The sequence below is a fragment of the Nylanderia fulva genome, unplaced genomic scaffold (genome assembly GCF_048542155.1).
Source record: "Nylanderia fulva isolate GAGA-0341 unplaced genomic scaffold, ASM4854215v1 Scaffold9, whole genome shotgun sequence".
Taxonomy (NCBI): Eukaryota; Metazoa; Arthropoda; class Insecta; order Hymenoptera; family Formicidae; genus Nylanderia; species Nylanderia fulva.
The window spans coordinates 986,397-1,003,512 of record NW_028191026.1 but is presented as its reverse complement, the minus strand read 5'-3'; the positions used below and the strand labels follow the sequence as shown (position 1 = coordinate 1,003,512).

Genomic DNA, 17,116 nt, shown 5'->3' with positions numbered 1-17,116 from the left:
TATACTCTTTTTAAAGTAGACAAAAACACTCGTTTCACATCGGCAGCATAATTCATTAATATTTTAAGTCATTAAGGAGAGTTTACGATGTAATGGAAAAAGTATATTGGAAGAATAATATTGCGATCTTACATCTTCGAGAAGAATTGTTTGTGGCAAAATCGATGGACACGAAAGTTTCAAGATATCTTGAATATCTGTAACAGAATAAACATCATATTCCATGAATTTTTGTAATACGAGAAAAAAAGAGAAAGACAGAGAATTTAATATAAACGTAATTAAATGGATTATTTAGATATGTAATGTGTGTGGCATTAATTAGAAGCAACGCTTTTCAAAAATAACTTCAAAAATCACAATTTAATAGAAATTCCATTCTATACAGTTTCGACAAGTGAGACCAAATAGAAAACATTGTTATAATTTTCTAAAATATTATACCATATTTGTATCATAAAATATTTAATAAAATAATAATAATAATAATAATATATGTATATTATTTTCACGACAAATATATATTTGAATAATATATAGTAAATCAGAATTTATTATATATTGTATTATGGAATATTATGGATCACTTTTAGATTATTTATAATCAATTTATATTATTATTTATAATTGTCGAAAATTATTATTTATCCCTACGGCAATTGTGTATAATCATTTAATCATTCATTTATCAAAATCTCTATAATATATTTACATATACACAACACATATACACATATCTGAATAATACATATATATATATATATATATAAATGAGTTACAATGCATGTAAATTCAATCTTTATCACTTGTCAGCTGTCTAAAGTATTGTAACTGATATCAGCATTTACAATCTAAAACATCGATGTAAAAAAAGCTGAGCAATCATTAATGTAGTGTCGTCCCGAATTAAGTTAGCTGATTCATCAAAAATTTCACACGTTATCAATTTCATGCATCAAAAAATAGAATATCAGCTATATACATACACCATCTCTTACAATTAACAAGAGATTAACTATACTTCGTTTTCAATTATTTACCAGATTAAAATTGGAAAAAAGAAGACAAACTACACTTCAATTTTTCTGTAAAACTTGATAATTTTTGGTGAGAGTAAAAATTAAAAAAAAATAAATATAAATTATAATATTAAAAGTTATTTTGCGCAGTTGGTGGATACCCGGCTTGCAAGATAAAACAAAGTTGATTGACAGACATCGGTATCAGAAGACATCCTGTTCTATCGCGTCGAAATCTGTTCCCGGTACGTCGACAAGAGGAAGCCGAGATGTTTTTCGACACCGGACACAGAACAAAGTTCGAGACAACTTTAAAACTTTGCTCGATATCAAAACCGGTTCTAAACGACAGTGACATAGTGTCCGTCCGTCGGTCGTCGCATTATGTTTTCATTTAGAAGAGTGTCGTCTCTCTCTATAATCGCCGACTTTCTCAGATTGGTTTCCTCGGCAAGGATGATGAGCGCGCAACAGCTGAGCACTTAACGACCTTACTAAGAGCTAACGAAAGAAGGAGCAAAAGGGCTCCCCGGGGGCTCATCGGGACTTCCGCCGGCGAGAATGACGAAAGTCTTCTGCATCTGATTGCACCAATGTTTACGATTTTTTAGGGTCGTTTCCCCCTTTTAATAGCCAGTCTCTCTCTTTCTCTCTCTCTCTGAGATGTCCTAAATAGAGAGAATTTTCTCTTAGAATTTACCCCCCACTGAAAAAAATTACTAAATGACTGCCTAATAAATCATTTATTTGAAATAAATAAATATTTATTTGTTTTGAAAAGAATTTTCTTATATCAAATAAATATTTTTCACATTAAATCAATATTATTAGTTTCAAATGATTTATTTGGTAATATTGAAATAAATATTTATTCGAATTCAGTACATTTCTTTTTTCAGTGTAAAAATCATGGTAATCGTGGGGTAATATGGTGTTGGAAGAATTTTCTCTGATTAATATGTACCACAATAAAAATATTAATATCTATCACAAAGAGATATAAAATATGCTCGATTAATTTTATTATATATACATTATTACATACATATTAATATTTTTTATTGTGGTAAATATTAATCAGAGAAACTCTTATACAACTCTTCCAACTTTTTCTTACCATATTGTTCCACGATTATCCCATAACTTTCAAGGTAAATTTTAAGAGAACATTCTCTCTCTCTCTACGAGTACAAATATCTTGAAACAATTTTTAGACGCGAGTCGCGATTATACGCGTTAATGAAGCACGTTTTTATCAATCATTCGCACAGTTAATCGGGCTGAAGATATTTATATATCTGTTGACGGGCGATCGTTTCTTATATTCGCCTTGCTCCTTCCAGGCCTCTCTCTTTCTCTCGTCGATTAGATTGTGTGTTTGTTAGGCGACATTATATATTTTTGTATATCCACTAATTCGCAATTATGTTTGCAATGAAAGATCTGTTTTCTGTGCGAGAGGTCGTGAATGATAAGGAATATATAAACATTATACTAATCAGAATGGGCTCTTGACATTTACGCGTTTTTTCGAGCTTATATTAATATATACAACTTTTAAATTCTAAATAATTACAAATATATATATATATATTTTATTCCAACAATTAAATTTCAATATGTGAAAGTATATTAGTATATATATTAGCTTTAAAAGTTACAGGAAGTTTTTGTAATATTCCGATAGATATTCTCCGTCTTTTTTATAATTTAAAAAAATTTTTAAATTTGTAATTTAAAAAAAAATTATCAAAGACAATCTCGAAAATTCATCGAGTATGATCATCAATATTTTTACAAGTGTCGAATAAGTAAATAATAGAAACCAGAATCTATGCCATTAAAATTTAAAAAATCAAGATCAAATAAGAAAATCGATTGTATAATAGATACAGATACGAGATCGAATCTTAATCAAGTGCAAGCGTACTCGAATTTTTAAATCAAAGATGAAGCTTCGCGTACGCTAAGAAATGAGATTATTCGACAATTTATTTTCGTTGCGTGTGATAATTTATTCTTTTTATAGCGTAAGCGCGCACTGAAGAAAAATTTGTTAACTTGACTAAATCTTTCAACTTGTGGCGATTACATCGTCACATACTTCCCTGAAATTAATAGCGAAAACACGTATATAAATACGGACATACATACATACGAACACTGACTAATAAACATAAATAAAATATAACAGACGAGACGAAAGACGAAAAACATCGAGACGTTACAGAAAAGAAATAAACGGATAGAACATTTTCGAAGCCTATCGAAGGTGAATTTTTAAGGGAACGATAGGAAGAGCGTTTGACATGAGAAGATTCCGCTACCGACAGTCGCCGCGTACAGTCGCACGTTTGTTAATCCGCACGAACTTTATATATCTCTGTACCACGAAAAGATTGATCTGAGAATATATTTCATAATAACTGTAAATCCTCTCTCACAATTATTTGAATTCCCGTCTCGTATCGAAGCGTCCAAGTAAATCGCGACGCGCGAATGACCAAAAACTAAATTACTATTTTGTTAATTGCACATGTATTAGTATTTAATAATTCAAATAAACATTTTGTTAGTCTTAATATGTAATATTTAATTTAAATATTTTAGACAAGTTAATAAATTTTTTTTCAGTATAATGTTTCGGTCAAGATTATGTGTATGCGTATTGATTTTATAGCTGAATTCACGTGAATAATCTCGCTTTTAATAGAAAGAGAGTGAAAGAGAGAGCAGGCGGCGCCGATCGGCCGCGATACGCGCCGATTTTTTTCCGCATGATGGAGAAAAATCGCGCTTATCTCCGCGCGGCGCGCGCGAGAAGAAATATTTATCTCGCGGTGTTTAGTAAACACCGTGTCGGGCCCCTACAAATCGTCGGCCGATCGCGGACCGAAGTTTACAAACTTTACGACGATCTCGCGCGCAGTCGGGAGAGAGAGTCTTTAAGATAGTCAAAAAAATGTTATACAAAACCGGCGGCACGCGATGACTCGCGACTTGCTTCTTTTACACACGCGAACGCGATAATAATTTCATTCATCTCGCATATATTGTCTTTCCCTTTCTCTCTTTTTTTCTGAATTGACAAATGTGTCTTTTAAACGATTCAATCAATATCGCGGCTTAATCAATTTTGTTTGAAAATAATGAAGTGTTTATATAATTTATTTAATTATAACTGCACAGAGAGAATTTTCTCTTAGAATTTACCCTGAATATCATATAGTAATTGTGGAACGATATGGTAGAATTCTATAAGAGTTTCTCTGATTAATATTTACACAATAAGAAATATTAATATCTACTACAATAAGATATAAAAAAATATGTTCGTATAATTTTACTATATACATATTAATATTTTTTACTGTGATAAATATAAATCAAAGATACTCTTAAAATTCTTACCATATTGTTCCACGATTATTCATGATATTTAGGATAAATTCTAAGAGAAAATTATCTTTTCTACTTAATTCTAAATCATATTTTCTATAATATACATTCTATAGATTAATATAGATTCTACACTAGCGGATCCTGACATCGATTATAAGGGGAGGGGGTTCAAAATTATTTAATATTTTTTTTTTGTTTCATGCTTATAGCTTTTACTCAAGACTCAACAATGATTTTTTTTTAATTTGCAGGGAGGGGTTTATTTAATTAATATTTTTTGTTTCATGCTTAGCTTTTACTCAAGACTCAATGATTTTTTTTTATTGGCAGGGAGGGGTTTAACACCCCTTCCTCAGGATTTGCTGGTGAGAATCTATATTATTAGAATAACAGATCAACTACGATTAATAATAATAGACATTAAAAATCAGCTGTATATTAGCGAATTTGATTCTATTAATGCAATTTGCGGAATTGCATCAGTCATAAATTAATAGAAAAAAAATACACTTGAAAAAATTTGTTAACTTGACCAAATCTTTCAACTAAATATTATCTTGTTAATTGAACATATATAAAAATATTAAAATTAAATAACAATAAATCTAACAAAATGTGTAATTGACTTAAATATTAATACAACTAACAAAATAGTAATTTAATTGAAAGATTTAATCAAGTTAACAAATACTTTTCAGTATACTAATTATTACACACGTGAAAAATAATGAGATAAAGATTGAATATTTTACTATTCTTTACATTACACCATTGTATAATTTTGATATAAATGCGTATTACACGCGTTTTTCAAACAGAATTAAGTACCACCGTCGCATGCTGAGCGACGCAGCCTCTTCAATCGAAGAGTGGAGAACTAATCCTACCATCGTTTTATATTCTTTGTCAAACGAATATATTTTTAAATTTTATAGAGAGAGAAACAGAAAGAAAAAAATATATGTGCGAAGAGCCCAATTAAAAGCAGCAGATTTATACGGCCAGTAATCTCGAAAGATAACTTCAAGATACTACCAACGAATTTAATTGAACGCTTTTGATGTGCGTAAAAAGACAAAATTTAGCGAAGCACACAAATGTTGTGTAAAAGTGTTATCTTTCTCACATTGAAACATATGAAATAAATGATCTCGAGCTCTTTATCACTGTGTAATAGTCTTATATTAACGCGCACATACACGTACATATATACACATATCGATGCATCCAACCGAATTTGCAGAGTTATTCAATGATGTAAGGTTAGGAAGACATTTTTTTCGCCGAAAACGTTTGGAAAAAGATGCGCAAAGAATCATATCGCGATGATGTCATTGATAAGGAGAAAAAGGCCATCATATTCATTACCTGTTTGCTGCTCGGGAAATTCTGGGAACAAATTCTCGGTTCGTCGAAGAATTTCCTGGTCGAAATCAATCACTTTGTCGTCGATCGCGATTCTCTTCGTCGCGCACGATGAGGACGCGAATTCGCGAATCCGCGAGTAACCGAGCCGGATCGGAGTCTGAGAGCCGAGAAGCGGAGGCACGCGCGCGAAAACGAGGCAACGAGATGAAAACGAGGCGAGACGGAGACTGGGCAGCGAAAGAACGCGGCCGGATTGGCGACCCGCGCGCGCGCCCGTGCGACGTGAATGTAGGCGGAGTCGCGCAAGTCGCGGCGGACTTCAAGCCCTCCTCTCGATGTCTCGATTCGAGCGCGCCGCGACCGACTGTTCGATAATTTCACGTCATATTTCTACGATACGAAAGAAAAAAAAAAAAAAAAAAATTTTAAATCATCGTATATATTCTTGTATTTTTTTCCGAGATATTTTTTATTGTCTTCTCGATTTTCTATATTTTTAAAAAGAAAAAAAACTTATGCATATATGTTATTCCCTCTTTTTTTTCTTAGTAATTATTATGTATATGTCATGAGTATATAATAATGTTAATTTTTTTATTGCGATACAATTAAAAAAAAAAGAAAAATATAAAAAAGATAAAATAATTAACAGAGATGAGCTATTTGAAACAATTGATGAAAAGATTCAATTAAAGATTCAATTGTGCTTATTCATAAGAGTTTCTCTTTCTCTCCAATATTTCATAAAAAATAAGGAATATTTAGATAAAAAAAATAATGTTTTCATAGCATAGGACATCTAATACAATATATTCTAAATTGTAATTTGTAACTTGCAAGTAAATACTAACTAGAATTTTTTATTTATAATATTAAATAGCATGAGGCATTCATGACATTTACATAAATTAAATTTCTAAATATAAAGTACGTAATAAAAATTAATTGATATTCATATTAGATGTATCCCTCAAGAATAAAGGAAAAAATTAAAATTTTCTAAATGTCGACGTCAAAGTTTCAAGATTAAAATGTAATTATTATAATAAAAATATAATCATATTGTTCTCATATTCTTTTTTTTCAGAATCCGCGAAATATAGAAAATCTATTTAAAAAATGGAAATTAAACAATTTGAGCAAAAAGGCAAAGGATTTGACCTACGGAAATGAACGTGATATACCGAAAGTCGGTCGTGACAAGCAAAGATTATGTAATTACGCTTACGTCGCATTTTACAAATCGCATTAAGCAATTATTGTTTTACTCCACCGCATTTAGGATCGATGTCAAGAATTAAGGTCAAGAGAATGAGACCGATCGTCGAAATTGCTGACCGTCAAAGATATTACATTAAGCACACGTACAGTTCAACGTTGTATATGTAAAGATTTAATTATTCGATAATATTAGACTAATTAGCTAATTATAATATTTTACATACAAAAAAAATTTGGAATATATTATGTTATTCATACACTGAAAAAAAATTGTTAACTTGACTAAACCTTTCAACTAAATAATATTTTGTTGATTACATATAGAAATAATTTAAATTAAATATAACATATTAAATCTAACAAAACGTATATTTGACTTAAATACTAATATATATATTCAATTAACAAAATAATAATTTAACTTAAAGATGTATAGTCAAATTAATTGTATAGTCAATTTTTTCAGTGTATTAATGTAAAAACAAAACAATCATGTATAAATTTTAATATAAAGCCTCAACTTTATCTTATCTGAATCTTGCAATTATCGACGATTTACCCTATAACAAATATGTTAATTGTGACTGATTAAATTAAAATTTAATTTAATTAAATTTTAAAACTCTGATAGTTCTGGTAAATTGCGATATGAGAAAATACATCACAAAGATAAATATAATTGAGTATTGTAAATATAATTACTCAATAATAGCTAATGTTTAAATGACTACACCGAAATGAGTCTATTATACGTTAATATAGAAATTTTTTTATCGTATCATATACTTTTCTTATCTTTATACGAATTCTAGTATACATCTCTCTTGTGGAGCTCTATAACGCAATAAAAGGAACAAGACAAATTACGAAGAAATGACGTATTGATAAAAAAGAGACGGCTGCCGATAGCTCGCGAAATGCGTAAATGCTTCAATGTGAGAGCGTTTGAGGTTCAAGCGGAAGGGGGGAAGATAAAAACGGAAGCTGCGACGCCATGTTGGGGCGGGCATCCACCATCAACGAGCCGCTCGACCAGCGTTATTGGTCGAAGCCTCCTTCTGGACCGACTCGGCGCGCACTCGCACTCGATTCCGACAAAGTTTCGCATTCGATTCGCACAGGAGACGAGCAAATCAGGAAAAGAACCAATACGATCTGGCCGTTTAATAATGAGCTGTCGATTCCGTAAACGCGATCGTGCTGTTCTTCCGCTCCAAGATCTCGATTTAACCGAATGACTCGATTCTGCATCAACAACATAAAATTATATGTATAAGATCCTTGAATATAATTTGATAAAAATAATTTAAGACTGCGAGAAGAAGAAAAAATTGTTTCCTGAATTAAAACTTTCTATAAGATTAATGATATGTAAAGAATTTGATTTATGTATATTTTTTGTCATCTTATAAGAAATGCAAGATTAATTAAAGAAGTCTGTACTTTTCAAGATTCTAATTGTAAGGCTAAAAATTAATAATGTGTGAAATATATATTGTTAAAACTCGTATAAGAAAATTACTTCATTCTGATATTTCGTAATTAAAGAATTATATATAAGATAGAGAGATCTAAATTAATATATATATTTAAAAATTTATGTGTTGAAGCTTAACGCGCGCAAAATATTTGCATATTTTTAGAGATATTTTTTTTTTAATTTACACCCCCCTTTTAAAGAAACAAGAAAAGAGACAACCACACCTACACTCTGAAAAAAATTATTAACTTGATTAAACCATTCAACTAAATTATTATTTTGTTAATTGAACATATATATTAGTATTTACGTCAAATATACATTTTGTTAGATTTAAAATATGTTATATTTTAATTTAAATATTTCTACATATTCAATTAATAATATTTAGTTGAACGATGTAGTCAAGTTAACAAATTTTTTCAGTGTATTGTAATCTAAATATAAAAGTGTCTCTTAATTACTCGCAGTTTAGATCGCACCTCGGATCAGCTTTTCTGTCGAGGATTTACGGAAATCGCGGATCATACGCGAGTTTGGCGACATGAACGGAAACAAATCGGAGCAACAGTGGTCAAAGCGCGGCCGGATATTTTTCAACAGCTGCTATGGCCGGGTGCGCGAATTGTTGACCAAATGCTGGGACTTACGAACGCCAATGTTGCTGATATAGCGGAGTATTGTTAACCTGGCACAATGACCGTGTTTGGTAACATCGACCGGCTGATCGTGTTCAATTGTGCCTATCGTCTCCTCCTCGTTTCCCTCTGCTGCGGTCTCCATATCATTCGTTATCGTCGACAAGCTGGTCCGTCGATGGTTAACTCCTTTTTTCCAGTGTCTATTTTTATATCTTCCTGACTTCCCTGATAACAATAATGTTTAATGTAGTAACGTAAAGTTTCACATACACCTAATATTAAATGTGTAATTCGATATTACATTTTCTATGTACATATAGAAAAAAATCTCTTATATTTTAAGTTTATTTAACAAAGCAGATCAAATGTATTTGCATCTCGATCTCTCAACGCGAACGAATTGGTTATCAAAAAGCGATAAATCGCGCAACCAAGGAGCCTTTTTATTCCTTGCCCGGAGAACGAACGATGAAACGGGAGAAGGAGTCCCTGTTTTGATTAGGCAATGTCAAAGCAAACTGCCTCTCTCGACCCGGACTGGACCTTTCTCTCTCTCTCTCTCTCCTTCTCTTCCACCCTTTCTCTCGTGCTCCAGTCTAACCCCCAGTCGGTTTTACTGCCGTTTTATAGTCGTTCGTTTGTCGCGGCGGAGGCGAGACAGGAGCGATTACCACGCGGTCACGTTCCATGCAAGACGTTATAGTTACAGGAGTATAGTCGTGACTGTATAGAAGCACCATTTCTTCCTCTCTCGTCTCGCCTTTAAAACGCTCTCTTAGGACGGACAATTATTTTTCAATGTTACCTTCTTTTTGCAGAACGCATGCATCTTTCCCTACAAATTTTGCATAGCAATTATCATCCTTTGAAATTACATATCTCCATCTATGGGCATCCGCAGGATTTCTTCCAGGAGGAAGCATAATTAAAATTTTTTTGTTCTTAATTCTTTTAATTTTCTTTTTTATATTAAGTATGCAAATAAAGTCCAGTGTTTATTCAAAAAAAAGAGCAAATGCTTTCTCTTGCCCCCTTCTGCGGATGCCCATGATCTCTCACAACAATAAAATAATTATATAAAACAAATGAGAGAGAAGATACTAATTTAATCTAACCTCTAATATGACTAATTTTCAAGATTTTTAAATTTACTGTATTTGTCTTCCTGTTTCAACGTTTCTCTAATAATATATAATATATAATGTCATCTATATATGTATATATTTAGACAATATCCTATATAATGTATATATTACCTTGAATACGTGTCTAAGTGAAACTTTGGGTAGGGAAGAGCCGATCTCGTAAATTATTCGGGTCTAGACGGAGGGTCCCGGCACTCGAAATCCCGTCTCCGACGGCTTCATATTTTAGCGTTGCTACGAGGCGTAAATGTTTACGTAAAAGGCGACCCGCCGTCGCATAATATTACGTTTACCCGCGACTGTGATGTTGCTTGCACGCGCGCGAAGCCCTTCGCTGCCCTCCAACCGCGCCATAAAAATCTCTCTTTCTCTTCTCTCTCTCCTCCTCTTCTTCTTCTTCCCGAACGCAATAGATTGGCCAAACAAATAATACAAGACTCCCTTCACGTATAAGTCAATCGCGGAGAGGACCACGCTCGAACAGAAGCACGTTCGTCGAATCGATCTAAATTAATATAATATATTATAATTAATAATAATTCGTTCCCAATTAAACACATTTATTCTAAAAATAAACCTTATTCCCAGGTAGCATTTTGATGTTTAATGACGTCAGCTTGCTACCTGGGTTATTCTAAAAATGTAAAGCGATCGAGATGCAAATAATATAAAACAGCTGTATATAATGTGAACTAAATAATTAATTTATTTTATATATACCTTTTCACTTGCTGAATTCGTAAGTTTGAAATTTTTACCAACAAATATGGATGGAGGAAGTCCTCGACTCGCATCATCGCATGAAGTAGCATTCTGTAATATTTGAAAATAATTTTTAATACAAGACTCTAATTCCATACAATCAACTTTCTGAATTAAATTATATACGTACATCATTGTTTATAACAGTGCTGTATAATTATATGAAAATCGACGAGCTAATTAAAAATATACTCTCCGCTCGCGAACCGTTACTATTGAAACAAAACCATGTCTAGTTGAATGTTTAGACTGTTTTTTTTTTTTATTGGGCAAAAGGCAAGCCTTGGTCATGTGACCATACAGCAAGCCTCTCGCGATCTGTGTGGCGCCACCCTGCGGCAGCTTTCTGAATTAAATATTGTCATCTAGCGATTCTGCAGCAGCAGGTGCCATCTAACGAGAAACTAAGGAAGTCATTTATCGGACAACCGGCCTGCTGTTATATATACATATTCTACATCTCAAATTTGTAACGTAACCTATAAAAAGCTAGGAAAATACGGGCGATCGCGCGATCTCTGTCGAGACTCGTCGAACGTGGACAAAATTGGCAAGTTTTAAAATGGACGACGAGAGTGATCAGGAAAATACAATCGAGGATGATTATTACACCTTCTTGAACATCCCGAGAAATGTGAGAGACCCTCTGCTGTAGTTGTCTTTGTAACTTTATTCCGCTTCATAGGAGGTCGAGATCGGTTTCTGGCCCTCCACGTGACATTTTCGTGCTTCTTTTCAATGCTGACGTAATAGTTTCCCCATTGCAGAAAATTCTATTTTTTTTTCGTGATTAGAACGCGATTTTTCGTAGATATTAAAAATCGTGAAAATTGGCAATATAAATCAATAACGTCAATTGAACTTTACACTCTCTCGACTTTTCTTCTCAAAATACTATTCTTTTTTTGTAACAATGTTCTCCTATAACACCAAATCTATTTAGTTTTTGCATTATATATAAATGAATATTGCTTAAAATGTATTCTTTTCTCAATCTTTTCTTTCATAAAATTTATCTTTACCAATTGCTTTATCATTGCATCATGCAATGATGAATATGCATCATTATATATTTGTTTATTTTGACATTACAGGCTAGTCCTGAAGACATTAGCAATGCGTATCGTAGACAAAGTAAGCTTTACCATCCTGACAAGCATACAGATCCGGTACTTAAGAAAGAGGCAGAGATTCTTTTTAATCGTACAAAGAAAGCGTATGAAGGTTTGTATCGTATGCTGATATTTGCATATTTTTTATGTCAAGAAACTATCATTATTTTAGAATTATTCTTTTTTTGTATTATTACTAATATCTTGAATCTTATTATTTTTATATATGGCAATTATATAAAATAAAATGTTTGATTGACTTACTTGTAAATTTCCAAGATATTTTATGTGGACTATTTTTTATTTCTTGCATAATTGTGCACATTTTCAAGTAATACTTGGCTGTTGCAGTGCTAAGTGATCCGCATCAAAGAGCAATTTATGATTCGTTGGGAATCCGTGGATTAGAAACAGAAGGATGGGAAATTGTACAGCGTACAAAAACACCTCAAGAAATCCGCGAGGAATATGAGAGGCTGGCGAGGGAGAGAGAAGAGAGACGTTTGCAGCAGCACACAAATCCCAAAGGCACTGTAACAGTAAACATTAATGCCACCGATATCTTTAGTAAATACGATGACGATTATAATAGTGGGTAAGATTGATTGATCAAAATTATTACAGTAAAATATAATAAAAAGAAATTGAGTAATTAATAAATATAATTAATTACTCAATAATTAAAATGTGTAACATTTGATTATAAAATGTTATGAACTTTTTTCAGCAGTGGATTGCTTTCCTGCATCGAAGTCAGTGGGATGTCATTTGCACAGTCTATCGAAACACCCCTCACTCTGAGGGACACTGTGACTATGTCTGGTCAACTCGGGACCCAAAATGGTACAGGTTCTGGGTCCTTTAATGTTTCGGCGAAACGATTGATATCTTCGAAGGGTTGGGTCGAAATTGAGATGGGAGCTGGCAATGGTCCAACAATTTCTCTCAAAGGATTTCGCACATTAACAAAACGACTGTTTTGCGATGGAGCAACAATGTTGCAATTTACGTCGCATGGTGTGAAAGCTGGTTATGTTGGAAGTATGTTCCCTTACATATATACTCTTTAAATTAATTGTAGTGACATCATTTTCATCTCTATTCTTATTTGCACATTATAAATTAACGAAATTTTGAGCTCAAGTAATCTAAATTATTACAGAAATATTTTATTTACACAGCTCTTGCGATGCAGTTGGATAAACATACAGTTGGATATCTCACATACAGAGCTGGCATTCAAGGTGCCATGAGCACCATGATTGTACGAGACACGTCTCGATCGTACACATCTTTTTCCATACATTTCGGGCTTATACATTCTTTCGTTAGTCTTAACTACACTTATAAAATGGAAGAGAAGCAGCTCAAACTTCGTGGTAGTGTCAAGTTAGTGTCGCTGAATGTTATCGAATTGTATCTCTATCATTGATGGAAAGTTTTGCACGTAATTAATTTTTTTATAATTTACAGGGCTGGCACATTTGGCGCGTTTCTCGAATATGGTGCAGAGAAGAAAGTATCTAAACATAGCTCAGTTTCAGCAGCTGTGCGTATCGGCGTTCCAACAGGTGTCACGTTAAAAATTAGACTAAGTCGCGCCTCTCAATCGTATACGTTCCCTATCCACTTATGTGACGAGGTTCTACCAGCTCCCATCTTTTATGCCACTGTGGCACCTATAATTACTTGGACAGTCATTAAAAAGCTCATAATTGATCCAGTTGTAAAGGAGCGCAAAGAGCGTGAAAAGGAGAAACAAAGGGAGCTGAACAAATCTAGAATGATGGAGAAACAAAGGGAAGCCAAAGCTGCCACTGAACTAATGAAAGAAACTGTTAGCAGGATAAGAGCCGAAGAGGAGTCGAAGAAAGGATTAATCATTACCAAAGCCTTATATGGTCGATTTGTTTATCCTCAACAGGATCGAGCTACGTCAGAGGAGAGCGGACTTAGGGATGAAATGATAGATGTAACAATTCCTCTACAATGCTTAGTCAAGGATTCCAAATTGATTCTTCACAAGGCGTCTAAGGTATTAGAATTCTTTATGTACTCTTTTGTACTGTTGAATTTTTGTTTTACAATTTATGTTTCTAAGTTCATGCCATCATTCAGATATTTATATTTATAATTAAATTAATAAATTGGAGATAATTTAGTTATATATATATATATATATATATATATATACTAAAATATTATTATATTCTTAAATCTATATATATATATGTATATATTTGCAGAGCCAATTACCTGGATTTTATGACCCATGTGTGGGAGAAGATAAGCAGCTCTTGGTACAATATCTCTTCCATACTCAAACGCATGAATGTGTTATACATGATGATGCACCTCTCAGGATACCAGTCTCATGTAAGACTTTATTTATTTTGTTAAAAATAAATCTGTATCTAATTTAGTAATATGTGTATATCTTATTTATATTTTTCAGCGCATAAAGTAAATACCACTTGACATATGCGTTCAACATCAAAACCAAGACGCAGTCATCGCAGTCCTCGTCAATGATTGGCATTACTTCAGTGTAGATTTTTTTCTTTAATTTTATATAAAGGGCAAGAAATATTAAAAGTGTTCATTGATCCTTATGCTTTGTATGTTATTGTTTTTATGGTAAAATTGCTTATATTTAAAAATAGCTACGCAATATTTGGAATATGTTAAGTATTTTGCTAAAGTTAAGCATCCTGAAGAGATAATTGTATCATATACATAGATATTTAGTTGTTCCAAAAGAAATTCATACAAATAGGTGTAAATATATATGCACATATTTACACAAATTTTTAGTTTGATACTATATATATAAACTAAAAATTTGAAGTTAATTTTAGTTTATATATTATATATATAAACTAAAAATTTTAAATAATATGTGTTTGCGCTATGATAAATTTATTTTGCTCATAGGAATTGTATTCCAGATGCCATGTAATATGGTAAGAGTAAAACAGAGTCAAACCCAAATCTACCTACTGCCTATAGAAATGTATAACAATATAAAAATAGATAAATTTATTATATTTCTAAAAATCATATTGATCTTTTTGCAGTCATACAAAGATCACTATGACTAAAGATGCTACTTTTGATCTAATATACATATTATTGGATATAGAAAATATTTTTAATTAATTGCACAACCAATAGAATTAAATAAACGTATTATCATAGTACAATCTACTCTTGTACAAAACATTGTTTTGCCATGTAATCATATACGTAACTTCGAAATTATGTATATAGTTTACTATAATTATATCAAGTAAATAGTATTCTCTATACTCTATATTGTCTGTTTTATATATCCTTATTTTCGATTATTTTTATATTGAATGAAAAGAAATTAAAAATTGATTGATATTGAGCAGTATTGTAAATTCTCTTTAATTAACTTGTTTTACTTTTTTGCAATTTAAAAAAATCATATAAAAGAAAATATTTAAGCTAACATAAATTATCAAACATTAATTAATGTTTATGCAATGTAATATTTAAAATATTTCATAATAATCTTAAAGAAATTTGTTCTCAGCAATAAGTGTTTTTATATTTTACATTTACAACATGTTTTAAATATTGCATTGCATAAACAGTGTTTCATGTATTTGCTTAAATATTATCTTTTTCTTTTAAATCCAGTTTTAATTTCATTTCATTTATTAGATTATTAGATATTTATAACAATCAATTGGTTAGGTACTAGTATTTATAACAGTTTGCAAAAGAGCATTTGTTGTCTTATTATAAGGTAATAATTTTTTAAATAGGAGTAATTCATCATCCTTTACCTGCAGTTTAGATACAGGAGTCCACGAGCGATCATGTTCTAATCTAAAAGACCCTTTATAACTCTGTGATGGTGCAGAATTACCCCAGTCCTTTTAACAAGAATAATAAAATATATCGAATTAATATTAATCTTATATTTTATACTTTGATAAGATTAATTAGTGACACAAAAGTCACTTTATTCACCTCTGGACTAAGCATAGAAAAATAAAGTTGCCCCGAATCTCGTTGATATAAATGATATATATGGCCAGGCTGTTTTACAAAATTACAAGCTACATGATGCAATTTTGCATTTTGTTCTGCTTCCAGCAGGATACTCTCAGCTTGCTTTTGTAAAAATCTGATCTGTTCTGCGATTACTTGTAATTTATTACATGCATTAGCTTTTATACACCTATCCGCCTATGTATGTATAAGAAAATATAAAAATGAAAAATATATTGACAAGATATTGATAAGTTATGTGTACATACATATATATATATATATGTTTATATTATATGTATATGTATATATACATATAACTAAACTATAAATTATCTAAAATTGTTTCATTACCTTTTCAATTTCTGTTACCAATGCTATCAAATCTTGCCGACTAGATTTTGCTACAGCAACTGGATCAATTAATGATATACCTTGTGGTATAGTATTTCTTTCTACTAAGGCAGCCACTGTAACAAAAAAATGAGAATTGATATTATTAAGTGCGTATTATATTATTGTAATATTCAAAATTATTATCACAAAGCTATACCTTCATTTGAAGAATTATGTAAACCTTCTACTGAATCCATTATATTAATATATATAAATACTTGTGTATATATATATATAAATCTCTATTGAATAAATATTAAATAATAATATTAATATAGAATTAAATATTCTTTTACACTGAGAAAACTTCTGTTATTGAACCTAAAACCTAAATCTTGATTGAATCTATAGATATATAAATAATCTTGCTAATAGATACTTGACAAATCATTAAATAATAAAAATGCGAATTTATCCGCAACCAATTATAATATTATTTTAATGTGTATATTATCGTAAATTTTAATATCAAGAAGTGAAACTTCGTGGTATTGAAAGGTTACAAAATTTGTCCATTCAATAGACAGTGTTACCACAATGCGAAGAA

General features: G+C 31.5%; 3 protein-coding genes across 6 annotated transcripts; 1 reads left to right on the top strand and 2 right to left on the bottom strand.

Annotated features, from left to right (window-relative positions):
- Window positions 1-50: 50 nt before the first annotated feature.
- Window positions 51-12,460, bottom strand: LOC146719664 (uncharacterized). 3 transcript variants are annotated; one of them, XM_085489821.1, is made up of 5 exons: window positions 11,169-12,460; window positions 10,997-11,089; window positions 10,570-10,781; window positions 9,141-9,356; window positions 51-197 (listed from the first exon to the last, which is right to left on the bottom strand). In XM_085489821.1, exons 1-5 carry the CDS (start codon window positions 11,171-11,173, stop codon window positions 64-66), a joined length of 660 nt encoding a protein of 219 aa, XP_085345947.1. In that variant the 5' UTR covers window positions 11,174-12,460; the 3' UTR covers window positions 51-63. The 3 variants fall into 3 exon arrangements, 2 of the variants coding, with proteins under 2 accessions (XP_085345947.1, XP_085345946.1); XM_085489820.1 differs by lacking the exon at window positions 51-197 and adding an exon at window positions 7,481-8,255; XR_014926427.1 differs by lacking the exons at window positions 9,141-9,356; window positions 10,570-10,781; window positions 10,997-11,089; window positions 11,169-12,460 and adding an exon at window positions 5,790-6,206 and having other exon boundaries at window positions 136-197.
- Window positions 11,490-15,463, top strand: LOC114946648 (dnaJ homolog subfamily C member 11). 2 transcript variants are annotated; one of them, XM_029323258.2, is made up of 8 exons: window positions 11,490-11,672; window positions 12,133-12,262; window positions 12,502-12,745; window positions 12,881-13,191; window positions 13,332-13,539; window positions 13,624-14,185; window positions 14,397-14,526; window positions 14,606-15,463. In XM_029323258.2, the coding sequence occupies exons 1-8, from the start codon at window positions 11,601-11,603 to the stop codon at window positions 14,626-14,628; spliced, it is 1,680 nt and encodes a 559-aa protein (XP_029179091.1). In that variant the 5' UTR covers window positions 11,490-11,600; the 3' UTR covers window positions 14,629-15,463. The 2 variants fall into 2 exon arrangements, with proteins under 2 accessions (XP_029179091.1, XP_029179090.1); XM_029323257.2 differs by having other exon boundaries at window positions 12,878-13,191.
- On the bottom strand, window positions 13,456-17,067 carry LOC114946651 (uncharacterized protein C1orf50 homolog). The gene is made up of 4 exons (XM_029323268.2): window positions 16,727-17,067; window positions 16,528-16,643; window positions 16,153-16,371; window positions 13,456-16,055 (listed from the first exon to the last, which is right to left on the bottom strand). Exons 1-4 carry the CDS (start codon window positions 16,764-16,766, stop codon window positions 15,870-15,872), a joined length of 561 nt encoding a protein of 186 aa, XP_029179101.1. The 5' UTR covers window positions 16,767-17,067; the 3' UTR covers window positions 13,456-15,869.
- Between the last annotated feature and the right edge of the window lie 49 nt (window positions 17,068-17,116).